This window comes from Lolium perenne, chromosome 3 (assembly GCF_019359855.2).
Source record: "Lolium perenne isolate Kyuss_39 chromosome 3, Kyuss_2.0, whole genome shotgun sequence".
Classification (NCBI taxonomy): Eukaryota; Viridiplantae; Streptophyta; class Magnoliopsida; order Poales; family Poaceae; genus Lolium; species Lolium perenne.
Window position 1 is genome coordinate 227,614,839 of NC_067246.2, and position 26,041 is coordinate 227,640,879.

General features: G+C 42.8%; 1 protein-coding gene across 2 annotated transcripts; it reads left to right on the forward strand.

Moving 5' to 3' along the window:
* Positions 1 to 1,524: 1,524 nt before the first annotated feature.
* Positions 1,525 to 25,763, forward strand: LOC127343564 (WD-40 repeat-containing protein MSI4). 2 transcript variants are annotated; one of them, XM_051369703.2, is made up of 15 exons: positions 1,525 to 1,847; positions 2,480 to 2,543; positions 2,667 to 2,753; positions 20,232 to 20,294; positions 20,613 to 20,678; positions 20,785 to 20,859; positions 21,533 to 21,608; positions 22,464 to 22,668; positions 22,850 to 22,931; positions 23,500 to 23,573; positions 23,715 to 23,829; positions 23,948 to 24,022; positions 24,165 to 24,226; positions 24,864 to 24,963; positions 25,363 to 25,763. In XM_051369703.2, the coding sequence occupies exons 1-15, from the start codon at positions 1,723 to 1,725 to the stop codon at positions 25,462 to 25,464; spliced, it is 1,371 nt and encodes a 456-aa protein (XP_051225663.1). In that variant the 5' UTR covers positions 1,525 to 1,722; the 3' UTR covers positions 25,465 to 25,763. The 2 variants fall into 2 exon arrangements, with proteins under 2 accessions (XP_051225663.1, XP_051225660.1); XM_051369700.2 differs by lacking the exons at positions 1,525 to 1,847; positions 2,480 to 2,543; positions 2,667 to 2,753 and adding exons at positions 18,167 to 18,435; positions 19,055 to 19,118; positions 19,245 to 19,331.
* The last annotated feature ends 278 nt before the right edge of the window (positions 25,764 to 26,041 follow it).

The window sequence follows — 26,041 nt, forward strand, 5'->3', positions numbered from 1 at the left end:
GGTGGATTATTAGTCATAGACACAATTGGATTACAATCTAAGTATTATGTTGTAATGCCCAAACGAATCTCGTAGTAATCATCTTGTCATGTATGGTCTTTCTTTTTTCAATTGCTTAACTGTAATTTGTTCACCCAACATGTTATTTATCTTTATGGAGAGACACCTCTAGTGAACTGCGGACCTCGGTCCTTTCTTTTACACTGATAAATTCATCTACTGCAATCCTATTCTGTTTACTTTCTGCAAGCATTGTTCTCTTTCCACTCGATACGTTTAATCCTTTGTGTTCAGCAAAACTGGCGATATTGACAACCTCACTGTGAGTTGGGGCAAAGTTTTTTGGTTGTGTTGTGTGGAGGTTCCACGTTGTTGCTGACGCCGGTAGTGCGCCCTGCCAATAGTCAGCTAGCAACACCTTCAGAAGTCACGACTTTCTCCAACTGTTCGATTGAACCTTGGTTTCTTAGTGTGGGAAAACTTGCTCCTGTGCTCATCACACCTTCCTCTTGGGGTTACCCAACGGTGTCAAGCACCATCAACCGACATATCATACTGCTAATTTCTTCCAATAAATTTTGTTGTGAGATGGAAATAGGACATGTCATATGTGGTATCGCCTGGGCGACAAATTTAACTAGTATCTGTTTACCAGCTTTAGACAATAATCTTTCTTTCCATCCCTCTATGCGCCTCCAATTTTTCTCCTTTATATATTCAAACCTTTGCTTTTAGAGTGACCCAAGTGAACTTGCAGGACTAGGTACCTTTGATTTTGCGACTCCCGTGGTATGCCAAGCTCACCCTGGATTGTATTTTTTTTGTTCTCGCTCGTATCCCCTTATTGAAGGAAGCCGATGACTTGTCCTTGTTTCATAACCGTCCAAACTGCTTCTCGTACAAAGCAAGCACCGCTTGCAGTTTTTTTGCACTCTTAACGTTAGCCTTCAGCACTATTAAGAAATCTTCAGTGAAGAACAACTGGTTTATCTTGCCCCCATCAGAGATTTTCACACCATCTATAGAACCATCATCTTGCACCTTCTGCAGTAGAATAGAGAAAGCTTCCATGCAAATAATAAACATGCATGTAGGGGATAAAGGATCCCCCTGCTGCAAGCCACGTTCTGGAGCAAAGGCCTATGATAGTCTTATATTCACTCTGACGCAATATGTCACTGTCCGAACACAGTTCATGATCACATGCACCCATTGCGCCGCAAAACCCATCTTCTCCATCATTCCTCAAGGAAGTCCCACTCCACCCTATCGTAGGTTTTGCTCATATCAAGTTTTACCGCCACCAAACCATCGCACCCCATTTTTTGCGTGCAACTTTTATGCTTGAGGATGCAACTATTCTTTTGAGAAGAGTGAAGCAAATTTTACGGGTTGAGAAATTCCTAAAACCAAGAAAGAAAAGGCCCACTAGAAGATCTGCTAGGAAAGGAGCCCAGATTACTGAAGCCTACAAAGTCCACTGTCTTTCCATGTACCCACGAGCCCAAACACAGAAGGGCTCAGCCCACGCGCAGCGCAGATGTTACCATTTTCCAGTTCACCCCCAACCTAGGATACTCTACTTTACTGGCACCCGGGGGACACTGCGAGCAGAGCGGGAGGCAGACAGGAACAGCCCAGAGACGAGCTCCTCCCCTCCCACACAGAGCGCGCGAGAGAGGCCCGGAGCAGTCGCCGGCGGCGGCCACCAGCGGCGCGGAGATGAAGGAGAAGGGCGGGTCGAGGGCGGCGGTGGACGAGCGGTACGCGCAGTGGAAGTCGCTCATCCCCGTCCTCTACGACTGGTTCGCGAACCACAACCTCGTCTGGCCCTCCCTCTCCTGCCGGTAATCCCCGTCTCCTCCTCCACCCTCCCCTCTCCCCAGCCTCCTCCATTTCCACCGTTCAGCGGTCGTAGCCGTTGTCTCCAGTAGATTCATTTGGGGGGTTAGGGTTTTGGGGTCACGGGACCGTTTCTAGGGTTTTGCCTTGTGCATGTGCAGCCTACGGTGGCTGTGGCTCCAGATCCGTGGCATGGTTAGTGCCTGGGCTAGTATGGCGAGCAGGGGGTGAATTATGGGGTTGAGTTGTACTAGTAGTGTCCTAGGGTTTTTGGGTCTGGGATTTTGTGGCGTGCCACTGTCTGAGATGGGGATTTGGAGCTTGGGTGTCGATGCAATGCTTGCTTCAGTGAATTGTTTGGATGTCGTGGCTCCTGCTGGTGCCATCCATCTTGTAAATCTGGTTGCCGTTTTTTATCTACCACTAGAGTGATGAAATGTGATTTTATTAAAATACTTTATGAGCATTGGTTTTGTGGTGCATTCCTACTCACCGCGGGGTACAGCTAAAAGCAATCATCACAAATCAGTGGCATTCTGTTTGAAATCAATGCTGGTTTAATTGCTCAGCATTTTTGGCTTCCAATAGTGGTTCTGCAACTAAAGATCTGCTGATCTCTTGGTTTGATTGGGAACAGGTGGGGTCCTCAGTTCGAGCAGGCTACCTACAAGAACCGTCAGCGCCTTTACCTGTCAGAGCAGGTGAAGTGTTTCCACAATCAGTTTTTTTAGCATCTGCAACTGATTCTTAGGCTCTCTTTTACACAATGATATTTTTTTTATTTGAATCTAACTAAGCATTTTTTAATCACCAATTGGTTTCAGACCGATGGAAGTGTCCCTAACACCCTGGTCATTGCAAACTGTGAAGTTGTCAAGCCACGGGTTGCAGCTGCAGAACACATCTCACAGGTTATTCAATGTTCTTTGGTTTTCAGTTTGTCAGTGCAGATAGTGTGATTTTTCAGATGCATCTATAGATCAGCCTCTTTTCCTTCTCAGTTCCTTCACGCACTTGGTATACACAGACTCTTAGCTATGGAAGAACTAAAGAGGAAGAACAAGGGTGGAAATCAACAAATGAATCTAAGATCTAGATCCCAAGGGTTCCCCTCACTTAGAGGAGGAATTGATTGGTGAAGGTTGTAGATCTAGATCCGCTTTTTCAAATCCCTCAAGAATATGCAAGAATCATGGGAGGCATGGGTGGGAAAGCAAGCTCAAAAAGGTCAAGAATGGTGGTCGAAAACGTGTCAAAGAACTCCTAGAACAATGGGGAAGAAGACCTCTTTTATAGTGACATGCGTACAGCACGCGTCCGTTGGGAACCCCAAGAGGAAGGTGTGATGCGTACAGCGGCAAGTTTTCCCTCAGTATGAAACCAAGGTTTATCGAACCAGTAGGAGCCAAGAAGCATGTTGAAGGTTGATGGCGGCGAGATGTAGTGCGGCGCAACACCAGGGATTCCGGCGCCAACGTGGAACCTGCACAACACAACCAAAGTACTTTGCCCCAACGAAACAGTGAGGTTGTCAATCTCACCGGCTTGCTGTAACAAAGGATTAGATGTATAGTGTGGATGATGATTGTTTGCAGAGAACAGTAGAACAATTATTGCAGTAGATTGTATTTCAGATGTAAAGAATGGACCGGGGTCCACAGTTCAGTAGAGGTGTCTCTCCCATAAGATAAATAGCATGTTGGGTGAACAAATTACAGTTGGGCAATTGACAAATAAAGAGGGCATGACCATGCACATACATGATATGATGAGTATTGTGAGATTTAATTGGGCATTACGACAAAGTACATAGACCGCTATCCAGCATGCATCTATGCCTAAAAAGTCCACCTTCAGGTTATCATCCGAACCCCTTCCAGTATTAAGTTGAAAACAACAGACAATTGCATTAAGTATGGTGCGTAATGTAATCAATAACTACATCCTCGGACATAGCATCAATGTTTTATCCCTAGTGGCAACAACACATCCATAATCTTAGAGGTTTCTCTCACTCCCCCAGATTCACGGAGACATGAACCCACTATCGAGCATAAACACTCCCTCTTGGAGTTACTAGCAAAAACTTGACCAGAGCCTCTACTAATAACGGAGAGCATGCAAGATCATAAACAACACATAGATATAAATTGATAATCAACATAACATAGTATTCTCTATTCATCGGATCCCAACAAACACAACATATAGCATTACAGATAGATGATCTTGATCATGTTCGGCAGCTCACAAGATCCGACAATGAAGCACATAAGGAGAAGACAACCATCTAGCTACTGCTATGGACCCATAGTCCAGGGGTAGACTACTCACTCATCACTCCGGAGGCGACCATGGCGGTGTAGAGTCCTCCGGGAGATGATTCCCCTCTCCGGCAGGGTGCCGGAGGCGATCTCCTGAATCCCCCGAGATGGGATTGGCGGCGGCGGCGTCTCTGGAAGGTTTTCCGTATCGTGGCTCTCGGTACTGGGGGTTTCGCGACGAAGGCTATTTGTAGGCGGAAGGGCAGGTCAAGGGGCGTCACGAGGGGCCCACACAGTAGGTCGGCGCGACCAGGGCTTGGGCCGCGCCGCCCTAGAGTGGCGCCGCCTCGTGGCCCCACTTCGTCAGCTCTCCGGTCTTCTGGAAGCTTCGTGTGAAAATAGGCCCCTGGGCGTTGATTTCGTCCAATTCCGAGAATATTTCCTTACTAGGATTTCTGAAACCAAAAACAGCAGAAACAAAGAATCGGCTCTTCGGCATCTCGTTAATAGGTTAGTGCCGGAAAATGCATAAATATGACATAAAGTATGCATAAAACATGTAGATATCATCAATAATGTGGCATGGAACATAAGAAATTATCGATACGTCGGAGACGTATCAGCATCCCCAAGCTTAGTTTACGCTCGTCCCGAAGCGAGTAAACGATAACAAAGATAATTTCTGGAGTGACATGCCATCATAACCTTGATCATACTATTGTAAGCATATGTAATGAATGCAGCGATCCAAACAATGTAAATGACATGAGTAAACAACCGAATCATATAGCAAAGACTTTTCATGAATAGTACTTTCAAGACAAGCATCAATAAGTCTTGCATAAGAGTTAACTCATAAAGCAATAATTCAAAGTAAAGGAATTGAAGCAACACAAAGGAAGATGAAGTTTCAGCGGTTGCTTTCAACTTATAACATGTATATCTCATGGATATTGTCAATGTAAAGTAATATAACAAGTGCAATATGCAAGTATGTAGGAATCAATGCACAGTTCACACAAGTGTTTGCTTCTTGAGGTGGAGAGAGATAGGTGAACTTGGCTCAACATAAAAGTAAAAGAAAGGTCCTTCAAAGAGGAAAGCATCGATTGCTATATTTGTGCTAGAGCTTTGGTTTTGAAAACAAGAAACAATTTTGTCAACGGTAGTAATAAAGCATATGTGTTATGTAAATTATATCTTACAAGTTGCAAGCCTCATGCATAGTATACTAATAGTGCCCGCACCTTGTCCTAATTAGCTTGGATTACCGGGATTATCGCAATGCACATGTTTTAACCAAGTGTCACAAAGGGGTACCTCTATGCCGCCTGTACAAAGGTCTAAGGAGAAAGCTCGCATTGGATTTCTCGCTATTGATTATTCTCAACTTAGACATCCATACCGGGACAACATAGACAACAGATAATGGACTCCTCTTATATGCATAAGCATGTAGCAACAATTAATTTTCTCATATGAGATTGAGGATATATGTCCAAAACTGAAACTTCCACCATGATTCATGGCTTTAGTTAGCGGCCCAATGTTCTTCTCTAACATTATGCATGCTCTAACCATTTTAGTGGTAAATCTCCCTTACTTCAGACAAGACGAACATGCATAGCAACTCACATGATATTCAACAAAGAGTAGTTGATGGCGTCCCCAGGAACATGATTATCGCACAACAAGCAACTTAATAAGAGATAAAGTGCATAAGTACATATTCAATACCACAATAGTTTTTAAGCTATTTGTCCCATGAGCTATATATTGTAAAGGTAGAGGATAGAAATTTTAAAGGTAGCACTCAAGCAATTTACTTTGGAATGGCGGAGAAATACCATGTAGTAGGTAGGTATGGTGGACACAAATGGCATAGTGGTTGGCTCAAGTATTTTGGATGCATGAGAAGTATTCCCTCTCGATACAAGGTTTAGGCTAGCAAGGCTATTTGAAACAAACACAAGGATGAAGCGGTGCAGCAAAACTCACATAAAAGACATATTGTAAACATTATAAGACTCTACACCGTCTTCCTTGTTGTTCAAACTCAATACTAGAAATTATCTAGACTTTAGAGAGACCAAATATGCAAACCAAATTTTAGCAAGCTCTATGTATTTCTTCATTAATAGGTGAAAAGTATATGATGCAAGAGCTTAAACATGAGCACAACAATTTCCAAGTATCACATTATCCAAGACATTTTAGTAATTACTACATGTAACATTTTCTAATTCCAACCATATAACAATTTAACGAAGAAGAAACTTTCGCCATGAATACTATGAGTAAAGCCTAAGGACATACTTGTCCATATGCAACAGCGGAGCGTGTCTCTCTCCCACACAAAGAATGCTAGGATCCATTTTATTCAAACAAAACAAAAACAAAAACAAACAGACGCTCCAAGCAAAGCACATAAGATGTGATGGAATAAAAATATAGTTTTAGGGGAGGAACCTGATAATATTGTCGATGAAGAAGGGGATGCCTTGGGCATCCCCAAGCTTAGACGCTTGAGTCTTCTTGATATATGCAGGGGTGAACCACCGGGGCATACCCAAGCTTAGAGCTTTCACTCTCCTTGATCATGTTGTATCATCTCCCTCTCTTGATCCTTGAAAACTTCCTCCACACCAAACTCAAAACAACCCATTAGAGGGTTAGTGCACAATCAAAATTTACATTTTCAGAGGTGACATAATCATTCTTAACACTTCTGGACATTGCACAAAGCTACTGAAAGTCAATGGAATCGAAAAATCCATCAAGCATAGCAAAACAGGCAATGCGAAATAAAAGGCAGAATCTGTCAAAACAGAACAGTTCGTAAAGACGAATTTTATTGAGGAACCAGACTTGCTCAAATGAAAATGCTCAAATTGAATGAAAGTTGCATACATATCTGAGGATCACTCACGTAAATTGGCATAATTTTCTGAGTTACCTACAGAGAATTTGGCCCAGATTCGTGACAGCAAAGAAATCTGTTTCTGCGCAGTAATCCAAATCTAGTATGAGCCTTACTATCAACGACTTTACTTGGCACAACAATGCACAAAACTAAGATAAGGAGAGGTTGCTAAAGTAGTAAACAACTTCCAAGACTCAAATATAAAATAAAGGTACTGTAGTAAAAACATGGGTTGTCTCCCATAAGCGCTTTTCTTTAACGCCTTTCAGCTAGGCGCAGAAAGTGTGTATCAAGTATTATCAAGAGGTAAAACATCAAAATTGGTGTTAGGAGTTTTCTCAACTATGCATTTTATCTTATCTATGTGAGTTTCAGAGGCTCCCTTTTCATTATTCTTAGGTTTGCTATCCTCGTCAAACAAATTTTCAGGTACAAGCCAACCATAGTTATTTTCTAGAGCGTCACTCATTCCCAGGAGCTTACAAGGTATTGTTGTCTTAATTTCCCCACCATCATTAATATTATTAGTGTAACTTACTCTCTCCATGTCCATCTTTTCAAGGATACTAACAAAATTGGTATAAGAGCCAAGCATCTTATATTTAATAAAGACCTTTCTAGCCTCTCTTGCTACACCACCAAATTCTTTAAGAAGGGTTTCTAAAACAAAATATTTCTTTTCCCCTTCTTCCATATCACCGAGTGTAAGAAACATGTGTTGGATTATAGGATTGAGATTAACAAATTTAGTTTCCAACATACGAACTAAAGAAGCAGCAGCAATTTCAAAAGTAGGAGCAAGTTCTACCAAGTGTCTATCTTCAAAATCTTCAACGGTACTAACATGAGTGAAAAATTCTTCTATATTATCTCTCCCAATTATAGACCCACGTCCTACCGGTATGTCTTTTAGGGTGAACTTAGGAGGAAACATGTTGAAATAAGTAAATGCAAGTAACTAATTTTTTTTGTGTTTTTGATATAGAGTGCAAAACAGTAAATAAAGTAAAACTAGCAACTAATTTTTTTGTGTTTTGTTTTAGTGCAGCAAACAAAGTAGTAAATAAAGTAAAGCAAGACAAAAACAAAGTAAAGAGATTGGGATGTGGAGACTCCCCTTGCAGCGTGTCTTGATCTCCCCGGCAACGGCGCCAGAAAATCTGCTTGACACGCGTACAGCACGCGTCCGTTGGGAACCCCAATAGGAAGGTGTGATGCGTACAGCGGCAAGTTTTCCCTCAGTATGAAACCAAGGTTTATCGAACCAGTAGGAGCCAAGAAGCACGTTGAAGGTTGATAGCGGCGAGATGTAGTGCGGCGCAACACCAGGGATTCCGGCGCCAACGTGGAACCTTCACAACACAACCAAAGTACTTTGCCCCAACGAAACAGTGAGGTTGTCAATCTCACCGGCTTGCTGTAACAAAGGATTAGATGTATAGTGTGGATGATGATTGTTTGCAGAGAACAGTAGAACAATTATTGCAGTAGATTGTATTTCAGATGTAAAGAATGGACCGGGGTCCACAGTTCACTAGAGGTGTCTCTCCCATAAGATAAATAGCATGTTGGGTGAACAAATTACAGTTGGGCAATTGACAAATAAAGAGGGCATGACCATGCACATACATGATATGATGAGTATTGTGAGATTTAATTGGGCATTACGACAAAGTACATAGACCGCTATCCAGCATGCATCTATGCCTAAAAAGTCCACCTTCAGGTTATCATCCGAACCCCTTCCAGTATTAAGTTGAAAACAACAGACAATTGCATTAAGTATGGTGCGTAATGTAATCAATAACTACATCCTCGGACATAGCATCAATGTTTTATCCCTAGTGGCAACATCACATCCATAATCTTAGAGGTTTCTCTCACTCCCCCAGATTCACGGAGACATGAACCCACTATCGAGCATAAATACTCCCTCTTGGAGTTACTAGCAAAAACTTGGCCAGAGCCTCTACTAATAACGGAGAGCATGCAAGATCATAAACAACACATAGATATAAATTGATAATCAACATAACATAGTATTCTCTATTCATCGGATCCCAACAAACACAACATATAGCATTACAGATAGATGATCTTGATCATGTTCGGCAGCTCACAAGATCCGACAATGAAGCACATAAGGAGAAGACAACCATCTAGCTACTGCTATGGACCCATAGTCCAGGGGTAGACTACTCACTCATCACTCCGGAGGCGATCATGGCGGTGTAGAGTCCTCCGGGAGATGATTCCCCTCTCCGGCAGGGTGCCGGAGGCGATCTCCTGAATCCCCCGAGATGGGATTGGCGGCGGCGGCGTCTCTGGAAGGTTTTCCGTATCGTGGCTCTCTGCATCGGGGGTTTCGCGACGAAGGCTATTTGTAGGCGGAAGGGCAGGTCAAGGGGCGTCACGAGGGGCCCACACAGTAGGTCGGCGCGGCCAGGGCTTGGGCCGCGCCGCCCTAGCGTGGCGCCGCCTCGTGGCCCCACTTCGTCAGCTCTCCGGTCTTCTGGAAGCTTCGTGTGAAAATAGGCCCCTGGGCGTTGATTTCGTCCAATTCCGAGAATATTTCCTTACTAGGATTTCTGAAACCAAAAACAGCAGAAAACAACAACTGGCTCTTCGGCATCTCGTTAATAGGTTAGTGCCGGAAAATGCATAAATATGACATAAAGTATGCATAAAACATGTAGATATCATCAATAATGTGGCATGGAACATAAAAAATTATCGATACGTCGGAGACGTATCATATAGTCCCTCAAAATATGACCGTTTGGGGCAACAATCGAGCAACCTGGATCTGAGCCCGGCAGGCCGGCTAGGCTGCCGACCTACTCGGCGGCAGCACCCGGCCTGCCAACCCAGACGTCGAAAATGCGACAACTTTTTTATTTGGACTCCGATTTCGATGATCTTGGGCTCGTTGGAATCACGGCAAAACGCTCTAAAACATTATGCATAGTCCAACCATTGAGTAAGAACAACAATATGAAAGGTTTGGCCTATCTATTATGAAAGGTTTGGCCTATCACGACAAGGGGGGAACATCTTCATTAGGAGATTTTTTTTGCCTCAACCACCACATATACCAGCATGCGACAGAAATGACGTCCTTTAGCTTAATATGATCATACCCAGGAGCCAAGAGGTACTCTCTCTTGAGAATATGTTTTGTAGGACAACTGAACCCGCTCTATCGACTTGCATATCGTCTTCAATAATATTTGAAATCCCTAGTTGCATCCAGATCTCCTGAGCTTTTGGGCATCAAAATAAAAGATGTAGGGTGTGTTTGGTAGCCCGTATCACCTCGAATTTACTCTCCCACTTGAGATATCTCACCTCATACAAGCTGTCTTGAGATTTTGTGGTGTGTTTGGTAGCCTGCTTGTGTTGAGAGAATCCGAGTCAATACATTGTTTGGCAGCATCTCTGGGTTGAGACTGGCTCAAAACATTAGAAATTACAGACCAGTCCAAAATTTTACACAAAAGACCCAAACTAAGATTAAAAAAAGCAATCGGGTCCCTCTATCTGGAGAACACAGCAGTGGGCGGTGGAGCACCGGCGGCAAGCGGTGGAGCGCCGGAGGCGCGAGGTGGCAGACGGTGGGCGGCGCGCCGGTGGGCGGTGGTGCGCCCGTTGCTGCTGCTTCGCGGGAGATCAAGAGGGCACCCGTTGCTGCTGCTCCGTGCCGCCGCTGCTGCTCAGTGGCGACGCAGCCGTTGCTGGTCGTCGGCGGCGCGGCCGTTGCTGGTCGACACGGCGCGGGTTGCTGAGGACACGGGAGGAGGGCGGCCGACGGGAGAGGCGGAAGGCGGCCGTCGCGAGGAGCGACGACAGAGGAGCCTCAACTCGGCCTCGGCCGTTGATGCTGCTCGGAGGAGGCGGATCTGGAGGTCCGCCGTCGCGTGATGATGAGGCGCTGGCGCGGCCGTTGATGCTGCTCGGAGGAGGCGGCGGCTCTGGGCGGTGCAGTGAAGCCGGCGATGCTGGGCGACCTTGGGAGGCGGCGGGCGTCGCGCTGAGCGGCGGCGGGCAGCGTTGGCCGCGTGTCTGCGGAGACACGACCGACGAATCGCGCCGACGAGGGCGGCGGCCGGCGTTCGGTAGGAGGAGGTGGCGGCGACCGGCGTTCGGTAGGAGGAGAGGCGGCGGCCGGTGATACGTCTCCAACGTATCTATAATTTCCGATGTTCCATGCTTGTTTTATGACAATACCAACATGTTTTGTTCACACTTTATATCATTTTTATGCGTTTTCCTAACTAACCTATTGACGAGATGCCGAGAGGCCGCTGTCGTTTTCTACTGTTTTTGGTTTCAGAAATCCTAGTAACGAAATATTCTCGGAATCGGACGAAATCAACGCCCAAGTTCCTATTTTCATCGGAAGCATCCGTAACACCCGGAAGGACCAGAGGGGAGCCCTGGGGCCCCACACCACACCCCGGCGCGGCCAGGGGGGCCACGCCTATAGTGTGGGCCCCCTGCAGACCTTCCGACTCCGATTCTTCGCCTATTTAAGCCGTCGTGACCTAAAACTTCGATACCAATTGACGAAACTCCGAGAAAGACTCCGGGCGCCGCCACCGTCGCGAAACTCCAATTCGGGGACAGAACTGTTCCGGCACCTGCCGGGACGGGGAAGTGCCCCGGAAGGCTTCTCCATCGACACCGCTGCCATCTCCACCGCCATCTTCATCACCATTGCTACTCCCATGAGGAGGGAGTAGTTCTCCATCGAGGCTCGGGTCATGTACCGGTAGCTATGTGGTTAATCTCTCTCCATGTACTTCAATACAATGATCTCATGAGCTGCTTTACATGATTGAGATTCATATGAGTTTTGTATCACAATTCATCTATGTGCTACTCTAGTGATGTTATTAAAGTAGTTCTATTCCTCCTGCACGTGTGTATAGGTGACTAGTGTGTGCACCGTGTGGTTCTTGTCGTAGGCTATGATCATGATCTCTTGTAGATTGTGGAGTTAATTATCATTATGATGGTATTGATGTGATCTATCTGGTTATGTTGATCTATCTTACACTATAAGGTTACTTAAATATGAACAAATTGTGGAGCTTGTTAACTCCGGCATTGAGGGTTCGTGTAATCCTACGCAATGCGTTCATCATCCAACAAGAGTGTAGAGTATGCAGTTATATATTCTCGTAGGTGATCAATGTGGAGAGTGTCCACTAGTGAAAGTATAATCCCTAGGCCTTGTTCCTAAATACTGCCGAGTTACTACCGCTTGTTTATCGTTTCTTTGCGTTACTATCGTCGCAATACTACCACCATCAACTACACGCCAAAAGCTATTTTCCGGCACCGTTGCTACCGCTCATATATATTCATACCACCCGTATTTCACTATCTCTTCGCTCGAACTAGTGCACCTATTAGGTGTGTTGGGGACACAAGAGACTTCTTGCTTTGTGGTTGCGGGGTTGCATAAGAGGGATATCTTTGACCTCTTCCTCCTGAGTTCGATAAACCTTGGGTGATCCACTTAAGGGAAAACTTGCTGCTGTTCTACAAACCTCTCGCTCTTGGAGGCCCAACACCGTCTACAGGAAAAGGAGGGGAAGTAGACATCAAGCACTTTTCCGGCGCCGTTGCTGGGAGGAAAGGTAAAAGGCACTCATACTCCGGTTCCTGGGTAAAGTACTTTTTCCGGCGCCATTGTGTTTGTGCTCGAAGCTATTTCCTTTAGATCCTGCAATTGCATCTTTTTGTTTCTTGTTTACACTAGTAAGGCATAATGGACAACATCTGTGAGCTTTTTATTCTATTTCCGAGTCAAGACATGAATGGTTTAATGCGAAAATTAAAAAACCCATGGAATCTTATTTGCATGCTAGTAGCAATGATATTAGTATGAACGCTTTGAACACCATTGTTGCTAATGATATGGAAAATTCTAAGCTTGGGGAAGCTGGCTTTGATGAGCATGATATTTTTAGTCCCCCAAGCATTGAGGAGAAAATTTTCTTTGATGATACTTTGCCTCCTATTTATGATGATTATAATGATAGTGGTCTTTTGGTGCCACCTACTATGGAGAGTAAATTTTGTTGTGATTATACTATGCCTCCTACACTTGATGAGAATAATAATGATAGCTACTTTGTTGAATTTGCTCCCACTACAACTAATAAAATTGATTATGCCTATGTGGAGAGTAATAATTTTATGCATGAGACTCATGATAAGAATGCTTTATGTGATAGTTATATTGTTGAGTTTGCTAATGTTGCTACTGAAAGTTATTATGAGAGAGGAAAATATGGTTGTAGAAATTTTCATGTTACTAAAATACCTCTCTATGTGCTGAAATTTTTGAAGCTACACTTGTTTTATCTTCCTATGCTTGTTACTTTGCTCTTCATGAACTTGTTTATTTACAAGATTCCTTTGCATAGGAAGCATGTTAGACTTAAATGTGTTTTGAATTTGCCTCTTGATGCTCTCTTTTGCTTCAAATACTATTTCATATGAGTGCATCATTAAAACTACTTGAGCCCATCTTAATGGCTATAAAGAAAGAACTTCTTGGGAGATAACCCATGTGTTATTTTGCTACAGTACTTTGTTTTATATTTGTGTCTTGGAAGTTGTTTACTACTGTAGCAACCTCTCCTTATCTTAGTTTTGTGTTTTGTTGTGCCAAGTAAAGTCTTTGATAGTAAAGTAAGTACTAGATTTGGATTACTGCGCAGTTCCAGATTTCTTTGCTGTCACGAATCTGGGTCTACCTCCCTGTAGGTAGCTCAGAAAATTAAGCCAATTTACGTGCATGATCCTCAGATATGTACGCAACTTTAATTCAATTTGAGCATTTTCATTTGAGCAAGTCTGGTGCCATTTTAAAATTCGTCAATACGAACTGTTCTGTTTTGACAGATTCTGCCTTTTATTTCGCATTGCCTCTTTTGCTATGTTGGATGAATTTCTTTGATCCATTAATGTCCAGTAGCATTATGCAATGTCCAGAAGTGTTAAGAATGATTGTGTCACCTCTGAATATGTTAATTTTTATTGTGCACTAACCCTCTAATGAGTTGTTTCGAGTTTGGTGTGGAGGAAGTTTTCAAGGGTCAAGAAAGGAGGATGATATACTATGATCAAGAAGAGTGAAAGCTCTAAGCTTGGGGATGCCCCGGTGGTTCATCCCTGCATATTTCAAGAAGACTCAAGCGTCTAAGCTTGGGGATGCCCAAGGCATCCCCTTCTTCATCGACAAATTATCAGGTTCCTTCTCTTGAAACTATATTTTTATTCGGTCACATCTTATGTGCTTTACTTGGAGCATCTGTATGCTTTTGTTTTTGTTTGTGTTTGAATAAATGCTTGTGTGGGAGAGAGACACGCTCCGCTGGTTCGTATGAACACATGTGTTCTTAGCTCATAATATTCATGGCGAAGGTTGAAACTGCTTCGTTAAATTATTATATGGTTGGATTTGGAAAATGATACATGTAGTAATTGCTATTAATGTCTTGGGTAATGTGATACTTGGCAATTGTTGTGCTCATGATTAAGCTCTTGCATCATATGCTTTGCACCCATTAATGAAGAAATACATAGAGCATGCTAAAATTTGGTTTGCATATTTGGTCTCTCTAAGGTCTAGATAATTTCTAGTATTGAGTTTGAACAACAAGGAAGACGGTGTAGAGTCTTATAATGTTTACAATATGTCATTTATGTGAGTTTTGCTGCACCGGTTCATCCTTGTGTTTGTTTCAAATAAGCCTTACTAGCCTAAACCTTGTATCGAGAGGGAATACTTCTCATGCATCCAAAATACTTGAGCCAACCACTATGCCATTTGTGTCCACCATACCTACCTACTACATGGTATTTTCCGCCATTCCAAAGTAAATTGCTTGAGTGCTACCTTTAAAATTCCATCATTCACCTTTGCAATATATAGCTCATGGGACAAATAGCTTAAAAACTATTGTGGTATTGAATATGTAATTATGCACTTTATCTCTTATTAAGTTGCTTGTTGTGCGATAACCATGTTCACTGGGGACGCCATCAACTATTCATTGTTGAATTTCATGTGAGTTGCTATGCATGTCCGTCTTGTCTGAAGTAAGAGAGATCTACCACCCTATGGTTAAGCATGCATATTGTTAGAGAAGAACATTGGGCCGCTAACTAAAGCCATGATCCATGGTGGAAGTTTCAGTTTTGGACATATATCCTCAATCTCATATGAGAAAATTATTAATTGTTGTTACATGCTTATGCATAAAAGAGGAGTCCATTATCTGTTGTCTATGTTGTCCCGGTATGGATGTCTAAGTTGAGAATAATCAATAGCGAGAAATCCAATGCGAGCTTTCTCCTTAGACCTTTGTACAGGCGGCATAGAGGTACCCCTTTGTGACACTTGGTTAAAACATGTGCATTGTGATGATCCGGTAGTCCAAGCTAATTAGGACAAGGTGCGGGCACTATTAGTATACTATGCATGAGGCTTGCAACTTGTAAGATATAATTTACATGATACATATGCTTTATTACTACCGTTGACAAAATTGTTTCTTGTTTTCAAAATAAAAGCTCTAGCACAAATATAGCAATCAATGCTTCCCTCTGCGAAGGGCCTTTCTTCTACTTTTATGTTGAGTCAGTTTACCCATTTCTCTCTATCTTAGAAGCAAACACTTGTATTAACTGTGCATTGATTCTTATATACTTGCTTATTGCACTTGTTATATTGCTTTGCATTGACAACTATCCATGAGATATACATGTTACAAGTTGAAAGCAACCGCTGAAACTTAATCTTCCATTGTGTTGCTTCAATGCCTTTACTAAGAATTTATTGCTTTATGAGTAACTCTTATGCAAGACTTATTGATTCTTGTCTTGAAAGTACTATTCATGAAAAGTCTTTGCTATATGATTCAATTGTTTACTCATTGCATTTACATTGTTTCGAATCGCTGCATTCATCTCATATGCTTTACAATGGTATGATTAAGATTATGTTGGTAGCATGTCACCTCAGAAATTATCTTTTATCGTTTACCTACTCGAGGACGAGTAGGAACTAAGCTTGGGGATGCTGATACGTCTCCAACGTATCTATAATTTCCGATGTTCCATGCTTGTTTTATGACAATACCAACATGTTTTGTTCACACTTTATATCATTTTTATGCGTTTTCCGGAACTAACCTATTGACGAGATGCCGAGAGGCCGCTTTGTTTTCTGCTGTTTTTGGTTTCGTAAATCCTAGTAACGAAATATTCTCGGAATCGGACGAAATCAACGCCCAAGTTCCTATTTTCATCGGAAGCATCCGAACACCCGGAAGGACCGGAGGGGAGCCTGGGGCCCCACACCACACCCGGCGCGGCCGGGGGGGGGGCCGCGCCCCTATAGTGTGGGCCCCCAGAGACCTTCCGACTCCGATTCTTCGCCTATTTAAGCCGCCGTGACCTAAAACTTCGATACCAATTGACGAAACTCCGTAAAGACTCCTGTGGGCGCCGCCACCGTCGCGAAACTCCAATTCGGGGACAGAACTCTGCTCCGCACTCGCCGGACGGGGAAGTGCCCCGGAAGGCTTCTCCATCGACACCGCCGCCATCTCCACCGCCATCTTCATCACCGCTGCTACTCCCATGAGGAGGGAGTAGTTCTCCATCGAGGCTCGGGGTGCACTTAGCTATGTGGTTAATCTCTCTCCATGTACTTCAATACAATGATCTAATGAGCTGCTTTACATGATTGAGATTAATATGAGTTTTGTATCAAAATTCATCTATGTGCTACTCTAGTGATGTTATTAAAGTAGTTCTATTCCTCCTGCACGTGTGTAAAGGTGACTAGTGTGTGCACCGTGTGGTTCTTGTCGTAGGCTATGATCATGATCTCTTGTAGATTGTGGAGTTAATTATCATTATGATGGTATTGATGTGATCTATCTGGTTATGTTGATCTATCTTACACTATAAGGTTACTTAAATATGAACAAATTGTGGAGCTTGTTAACTCCGGCATTGAGGGTTCGTGTAATCCTACGCAATGCGTTCATCATCCAACAAGAGTGTCGAGAATGCATTTATCTATTACATTATGTGATCAATGTTGAGAGTGTCCACTAGTGAAAGTATAATCCCTAGGCCTTGTTCCTAAATACCGCTGAGTTACTATCGCTTGTTCTTGTTTTCTTTGCGTTACTATCTTTGCAATACTACCACCATCAACTACACGCCAAAGAAGCTATTTTCTGGCACCGTTGCTACTGCTCATATATATTCATACCACCTGTATTTCACTATCTCTTCGCCGAACTAGTGCACCTATTAGGTGTGTTGGGGACACAAGAGACTTCTTGCTTTGTGGTTGCAGGGTTGCATAAGAGGGATATCTTTGACCTCTTCCTCCCTGAGTTCGATAAACCTTGGGTGATCCACTTAAGGGAAAACTTGCTGCTGTTCTACAAACCTCTGCTCTTGGAGGCCCAACACTGTCTACAGGAAAAGGAGGGGGAAGTAGACATCAGCCGGCGCTCCAGGCGCGGCCCGTGAAGCTTTAGGCGGAGGACTTCAGGTTGGGGGCAAATGAGGAGAGGGGTGGGGGTCTGGGGGTTGCTCGCGCGTGGGGCCGAACCGGGCGACAGTACTTTGCGGGATGAGGCCAGCCCGGGCGACTTGCGAAGCTCGATTCGAGCTTCTCATCCCGGCCTGGCTGAGAGCTCTTTTCCGGGTGAGTCGGGCACTGCTAAGATGGACCGACCCGGGCTACCAATCACTTGATAGGCTGTTTATCTCAGCTGAGATGAGATTTTCTGAGCTCCTCGGGCTACCAAACACACCCGTAGAGTATCTTCCCACCCATACACGCAAGTGTTTCTTTGCAGAAGAGTGAGGCAAAATTTTCCTTTCCCCGGAGAAACGGGTTGAGAAATTCCTAAAACAAACAAAGAAAAGGCCCACTAGAAGATCTGCTACGAAAGGAGCCCAGATTACTGAAGCCTACAAAGTCCACTGACGTTCCATGTACCCACGAGCCCAAACACAGAAGCGCTCAGCCCACGCGCAGCGCAGATGTTATCATTTTCCAGTTCACCCCCAACCTAGGATACTCTCTACTTTACTGCCACCCGGGGGACACTGCGAGCAGAGCGGGAGGCAGACAGGAACAGCCCAGAGACGAGCTCCTCCCCTCCCACACAGAGCGAGCGAGAGAGAGAGAGGCCCGGAGCAGTCGCCGGCGGCGGCCACCAGCGGCGCGGAGATGAAGGAGAAGGGCGGGTCCAGGGCGGCGGTGGACGAGCGGTACGCGCAGTGGAAGTCGCTCATCCCCGTCCTCTACGACTGGTTCGCCAACCACAACCTCGTCTGGCCCTCCCTCTCCTGCCGGTAATCCTCGCCTCCTCCCCTCTCCCCAGCCTTCTCCATTTCCACCGTTCAGCGGCCGCAGCCGTTTTCTCCAGTAGATTCATTTGGGGGTTAGGGTTTTGGGGCCACGGGACCGTTTCTAGGGTTTTGCCTTGTGCATGTGCAGCCTGCGGTGGCTGTGGCTCCAGATCCGTGCCGTGGTCAGCGCCTGGGCTAGTATGGCGAGCAGGGCGTGAATTATGGGGTTGAGTTATTGTAGTATCGTCCTAGGGTTTTTGGGTCTGGGGTTTTTGTGGCGTGCCACTGTTTGAGATGGGGATTTGGAGCTTGTGTGTCGATGTAATGCTCGCTTCAGTGAATTGTTTCGATGTGGTGGCTCCTGCTGGTGCCATCCATCCCTTCAATCTGGTTGCTTTTTTTTTCCTATTAGAGTGATTTAACATGATGCTGATAAAATACTCTATGAGCATCGGTTTTGTGGTGCATTCCTACTCACCGCCGGGTACAGCTAAAAGCAATCATCACAAATCAGTGGCATTCTGTTTGAAATCAATGCTGGTTTAATTGCTCAGCGTTTTTGGCTTCCAATAGTGGTTCTGCAACTAAAGATTTGCTGATCTCTTGGTTTGATTGGGAACAGGTGGGGTCCTCAGTTCGAGCAGGCTACCTACAAGAACCGTCAGCGCCTTTACCTGTCAGAGCAGGTGAGTGTTTGTTTCCACAATCAGTTTTTTTAGCATCTGCAACTGATTCTTAGGCTCTCTTTTACACAGTGATATTTTTTTATTTGAATCTAACTAAGCATTTGTTTAATCACCAATTGGTTTCAGACCGACGGAAGTGTCCCTAACACCCTGGTCATTGCAAACTGTGAAGTTGTCAAGCCACGGGTTGCAGCTGCAGAACACATCTCACAGGTTATTCAGTGTTCTTTGGTTTTCAGTTACATTTTCAGTTTGTCAGTGCAGATATCGTGATTTTTCAGTATAGATCAGCCTTTTTTCTTTCTCAGTTCCTTCACGCAGTTGGTAATTAATCTTTGCTACACAGACTCTTAGCTGGTACAGTTACGCTTATGTATCAGCTGTTTCAGCACTATTTCTCTCTCAGTTGGAACATCTCTATTTGACTCGAGTCTAGTCGTAATATTAAATCGAGATATTGTCATAGGTATGGCTGTATAAGACAATGTTTGAGAGGCAACCGTGTTTGGTTCAAGGTCTACAAAGTCATTAGAGGACTCAAGCGAGAGAAGAAAGTGAGCATGGCCAAGTGATGAATCTCTTGAATATCTAAAGAGAACATTCACGGTGAGCCTTGGGGACTATCCTCCACATCTTCATGTGGCTGGGAGTCATGGAAGCACATGGGGAGAAGAAAGTGAGCATGGCCAAGTGCTGAATCTCTTGAATATCTCAAGAGAACATTCGCGCTAAGCCTTGGGGACTATCCTCCATATCTTCATGTGGCTAGGAGGCACATGGCAGAGGAGGCTTTGCCATGGAGGACCTTGATGATCCGTTGTGGTGGATGCGAGGACGTGGGCCACATGGGCTATCCTTTTAGAGTCCTGAGGTGTATGTCAAACCGGGGTAGCACAGAGATCCATCCTACATCTGTTGAATTGTTTAATTTAGACCTACCAAAGTGCTGTGTGCCTATGTATAATAGTTCAATTATGGGGTTTCCTCAGATTTCGTCTGCATATGGAGCATATTAACATTCACATGCTTGAAAGAGCCTGAATTAAGATTTTTTCATACTGATCATTAATTGCTTTGCAATGGAGCTGACCAGATGTCTGTTTTGTACTGCAGTTCAATGAGGAAGCACGATCACCTTTTGTAAAGAAGTACAAGACTATCATTCATCCTGGAGAGGTAAGACTATTTTGTTTTTGTCACAGTTGCTGCTATTCTTTATTTAATCTGTGGTTGCAATTATATTCTATCTAAGTTGCTTGCATGTTTCTTACTATATTTTTCCTTTGCCTTGATTATTTCTCTTCTTATTTATATCAGTTACTTCATTTGTTAAATTTCATGTTCTCTGATGCTAATCTTTCTGTTTTTCCTAGTTGGTCTTTCAAATCTTGTGTTTTAGCTTGCATGCCTAGCTTTATACTCTTCACGACGTGTTGCTTTATGTGTAAACTCAATAGCTGATGTATTATTCTGGCTTCTTTATTTTATATCCAGGTTAACCGCATCAGGGAGCTTCCACAGGACAGCAGGATCATCGCCACTCATACGGACAGTCCAGATGTACATTCAGGCCTTTAAACTGTTGCTTAGTTCATGTGAAAGAGTCAATGGTGTCTACTATTCCAGTGACATTTTATGAATTTAAGCTTTCTACGTTCGTGTGCAGGTGCTTATTTGGGATGTTGAGGCTCAGCCAAATAGACATGCCGTCTTAGGAGCAACTGATTCTCGCCCTGATTTGGTATGCTCTCTTAATTTCAATTGTGTCGTGTCATTTTGATATGTTGAAAGTTGCATTTCTGCGTGATGGACTTTGGAGAAATCATAATACGATGTGAACAGCACGGATAATGATAATATCCCTAATATCCCTGATTTGGTATGTTTTCTTATTTTTATTCTTAACTCATGCAAAAATCCTAATAGGATGTCCACAGCGGGGACACGCGTAGTAGCATTTAGTAAAAAGGAGTTTTTTTTGTTGTATTGTGAAAATATCCGGCAGAAACCAAACTAATGGTGAAAACTGTGGAAACAAGTGTATGTGAAAAAAATCTTCAAATATATACATTGTGTAGGCGCAATGATGTTCTATAAAAATGTAGATTTTAAGTTCAAACTCAATTGCATTTGGATTTTGGAAGGGATGGAAAGAACAAATTGTGCATGGTCAGTGATTTCCACTGTCCATCATTTTTTCCTCTATTTCTCTTTTTCATAATCCCTGACTCTGACTGAGTTTGATATTCAAATTTTACAAGTTTATAGAACATCAGCACCTCAATATTTATATTTTCTTGAGATTGTTTTGAAACTTATGCACAAAATTTCCATGTAGTTTTTGCCATGAGAGTGGTTTCTACTGGATATTTTCTCTTCATACATAGTGCTTAATAGCTTTGACTGATTCCCAGATATTAAGAGGACACGAGGAAAATGCTGAGTTTGCCCTTGCCATGTGTCCAGCGGAACCATATGTGCTCTCAGGAGGTTAGCAAAATTCTTTCTTGTAATATGCCTGTATCTTCTGTCCCTTTTCGGATTTATTCAAGTATCTCTGTTTTGGCTGCAGAATTTATTTTATAATATAATGGGAAAAAATTAGCCACAAAAGCTGGAAAAAGTTGTTTAGCCAAACGATAAAATAGGCAAAAGCTAGTTGAGAAAGCAAGATTACCATAATCAACTGCAATGGCACCCACATCCTAAGTATGTGTGTAGCTGTCCTCTGGTAATTTTGTTCACTGAAATAAAATGTCTCTTGTGTTAGGTTCTTTTCCTCCCTCACTCTACATTCACTTCTTTGTATGTCCCTAACAAACAACAGCCCAAGAATTTTTTAGATGTTATGATTTGATATCACAGTTTATGTTCAGATGTCTTCTCTTTGTCCATGTTGGCTGTGTTCTCCATGTTGAGTAAAGGACAGTAGGCCAGCTGTCATTTTTTTGCAGAGAATACACGGTTGTGTTTCTTCACTTGTGCCCATCAACTGGAGAACAGTACTTTCGATTCCATTAGAGCATGTACATCTGAGTTAAGATAAGTCCTGTCCCGGTTTAGCTGGCAAAGGGAGACGGCATGATAACCTAGGATCATCCAATGGAATCACGAAAAATAATCACCAATCAGCCAATGTGATAACTGCACGATCTAATTGGTATCTAATCTGAGTCTGGACCTTAGGATCATCCTGAAAATTTTAGGGACCTAAAAGGCTAACGTTCTCTTGTTTAGTTCAAAGGATCAAAGGGACTAAGGAGAACATCAGTTCCTTTCCTTGTATTTATTTGAGCAAGCTGATGTGATATCTTGAGCTTTGATTTACGTGCAATTTTTAAATAGGAAAGGACAAGTCAGTGGTCTGGTGGAGCATCCAAGATCACATATCTGGACTTGGAGATTCTTCAAAAAGTGAGACTTCCCCAGGGGCATCAGGCAGCAAGCATAGTAAAACTGCAAACGAAAAGGATAGTCCTAAAGTTGATCCTCGAGGTGTATTCCACGGGCATGATAGCACTGTTGAAGATGTTCAGTTCTGCCCTTCAAGGTAAATAGGCTACACTATTTTTCTTGTTTTCCATTAAGGTATCACATGGTTATTTTTTTATTTTGTTAACATGGTTTTCAATGGTACATAAGTAATAGCTGTCATTGTGAGCTGCTGGTTTGATGTCTGCCCGTACATTTGATACTATGATCTTTATGGTTCTCTTTTTTTTTTAATAAAGTGCACAGGAGTTCTGTAGTGTCGGTGATGATGCTTGTCTTATTCTTTGGGATGCTCGGACTGGTACCAGCCCAGCTGTTAAGGTGACACTCTTCTCTATCTTAGACCAACAACGTTTAGTGCAACAACTTCAAAAAGGAATGGGGCTAACAACATTTTGTGCAGAAGTTTGAGATATGTGTTTCAATCCAATCCTGTTATCATTGTTAAGTTGAATCGATGGTTGATAAGCAAAGCAGTTTGTAATTGTCAATGATGCCTTGCACTGTTTCATTCATTTTGGCATGGTTGGTTTTGTTGCGCAAGCCCAACTCACCATTGCCTCTCAAGGCTAAGCGAGTGTGGGCAGAGAACTGAACATGCTCTGTCTTTGCCACATCAGCCTAATATTTACCCAGTGTTATCGTTCTTATGTTTTTTCATTCTGCTTCTTTTAACATGTTCGCATTTTTTGTTTAACTTGGCCAACACAATTTGTCTCTGGTTGCACAAGTTGTGATTATAGAACTGGTTTATTAGATAGTACTGTCGTTCTGGCCAACAACATTTGGGTTTAACAACATTTTATTTATCTGATTCTAATGAGGCTGTATCTCTTTCTTCTCAATGAGTGCAAGATCTTAATTTTGAAACCATTTTCTTATTATTCAGGTTGAGAAAGCTCATGGTGGAGATGTTCATTGTGTCGATTGGAATCTCCATGATGTTAATTATATCTTAACTGGGTATGGTGACCCAAATGCCTTAGTTATGTATAATCTGTGATGAGATCTTTAGTTAGTTCAGATGTATTTGATGTTGAGCTTTCATCTACATTTGTTTATTGTTTACAAATTCGAACTAAGGTGGTTTCTTCTTATATTTAGTTCTGCTGATAACTCAGTCCGTATGTGGGACCGCCGAAATTTGGGTCCTGGAGGAGGAGCTGGTTCTCCAATTCACAAATTCGAGGGCCATAAAGCTGCTGTGCTTTGTGTTCAGGCATGTATAGTAAATCTTTTGGTCACCTATATGTTCTTTTAGTGTGGATATGGACATATGGTGACTGTTCATGATATTTCAGTAGCTTTGTTAATAATTCTGACCTTGTGCTTTCCAGTGGTCTCCTGACAAAGCATCTGTGTTTGGAAGCTCTGCAGAAGATGGTTTCTTAAATGTGTGGGATCACGACAAGGTACATGTTTACACACTACTATTTTGTCTCTTCTGAGATAATCAGGCAGAACTGTTGGCGAAGGAGTTCATTAAACAGTTCTTGCTCTCTCATGTAGTCCTGTGTTAGTCTCGAGACTGATACATATGTTCTTGTGCTTTAGGTTGGGAAGAAGAAAAATCCCAATTCACCTGGCGGACTTTTCTTCCAACATGCAGGTCATAGGTATATATAAGACTCAAAATTCCCTTTCTTTCTCTTTGATTGGTTATGCTGAAGCAATTGGAAAAATGTTTCTCTTGTAGGATGACCTACTTTTTACTAGAATCTTCATGAATGACTGCATTTTTAGTTAAAATTTGTCTAGAGAAAATAAGTTCATAAGCCTGAGACTTAAATCAATCATGGGTGTCTAATTTGGACTGACAGATGAATGTGCAGTTTTGAATTTGTATAGATCTGAGAAGCATGGGTAGGAAACACATGAATCTGTCTACATTACCATTGTAGCCAAGACATTTGGGCAAAAAATAGGGATATGTACTTTATGCTCTTAGAGCTGTATGTACCCATGATTTGTATGGGTAACTGTGCACTTCCAAAAATCTGATTGGATTTAGAAGAGTTCCATTGCATCGTCATTTCATTTTTAGGGCTTAGTCGGAGCTCATGTCATTAGTGCCTTTCAAATTGATTTGGACCATATCCTTCATTGAGTAGAGGTCCTCAGTCTATTAAAACTTGAAAGTAATTACATGCGTAAGCCATGTTATATCGGAGTTTGATGCTGCACTTCCATTGTTCAATAATAATCATTTTATCCTTGTTCCGTAACAATCCTTTTTACTGTTCACCTTGCTAGGGACAAGATTGTAGACTTCCACTGGAACTCATCAGATCCTTGGACCATTGTGAGTGTTTCTGATGATGGCGAGAGCACTGGTGGAGGTGGAACTTTGCAGGTACTTAGTGTGCAGTTGTGGTGTAATTCAGTCTATATAGAAGTGTACTTCCATAGGAAACTAGCTGAATGTTCTAAATGCACTAGATATTATAATACCTTTTGTACGGGCGATAAATAGAGTTGTTTCTGCTTATGATTGGAAATATATTATAGTTTGGATACAGAACTCCCATCTCATAATAGTTTAAATATGTATATGATTAATCTGCACTGTCATGATCTGGACCTGTTGAGCTAACAGTGTTGAACTATCTCTTTGTGGGGATGTTTAAGCCTTAGTGAGTGCTCTTTTAACCTTGATTTCAGTAATATGTTTAAATAGTGTAACAGTTACATTGGTTTTGTTGTTTGTTTGATACCAGGCTTGATAATTTTTATTAATTTTGTACTGATACAGATATGGCGTATGAGTGATCTGATCTACCGCCCGGAGGAAGAGGTTCTTTCAGAGCTGGAGAACTTCAAGTCTCACTTGGCCAGCTGCACTCCAAGGGCTTGAATTATGTAATTTGTGCAACCCAATCCTGTGGTAGCTCTAGGTATCTTAGTTATCTGTCCATTTAGAACATTGGTTCTGTCGTCTGATGTTAAACCTAGACTTGTACCCTTAAGGTGCTTGTGAGCTTATTTAACTTTCTGTGTGACTCAAATCTCTATGCTCTGCAAACACAGTAGAGCTGTATTTCTCGGTAGCCAGACTATTGGTGTATCGGGAAACATTGTACTGTTAGCTTCTAGTTGGACCTATTGAGATTGCTTGTGATGAATTTGCGTTGATGAATTTGGTCAGTTTATTCTCGACTGGTGTGGCTTCTTCATGATGTCATTGATTGAGTTGTTTCTTCTGTAGCAAAACACTTCTTTAAAACGTTACTGATCTCGCTTGTTCTGTTGCGTGATATGGTCAGATGTTATCTGGGATGTCTGGTTTTAGGTTGCTATATAGTATATAGATGTACTCAGATCATCCTTAATCGAGGCTGGCATATGCATGTATATAAGCTAGTCTTGGGCACCACTCGTGTCAATATTTCCTTATCGGAGGGAGTATCTTTGTAGTGGAAGCTAATTGCTGC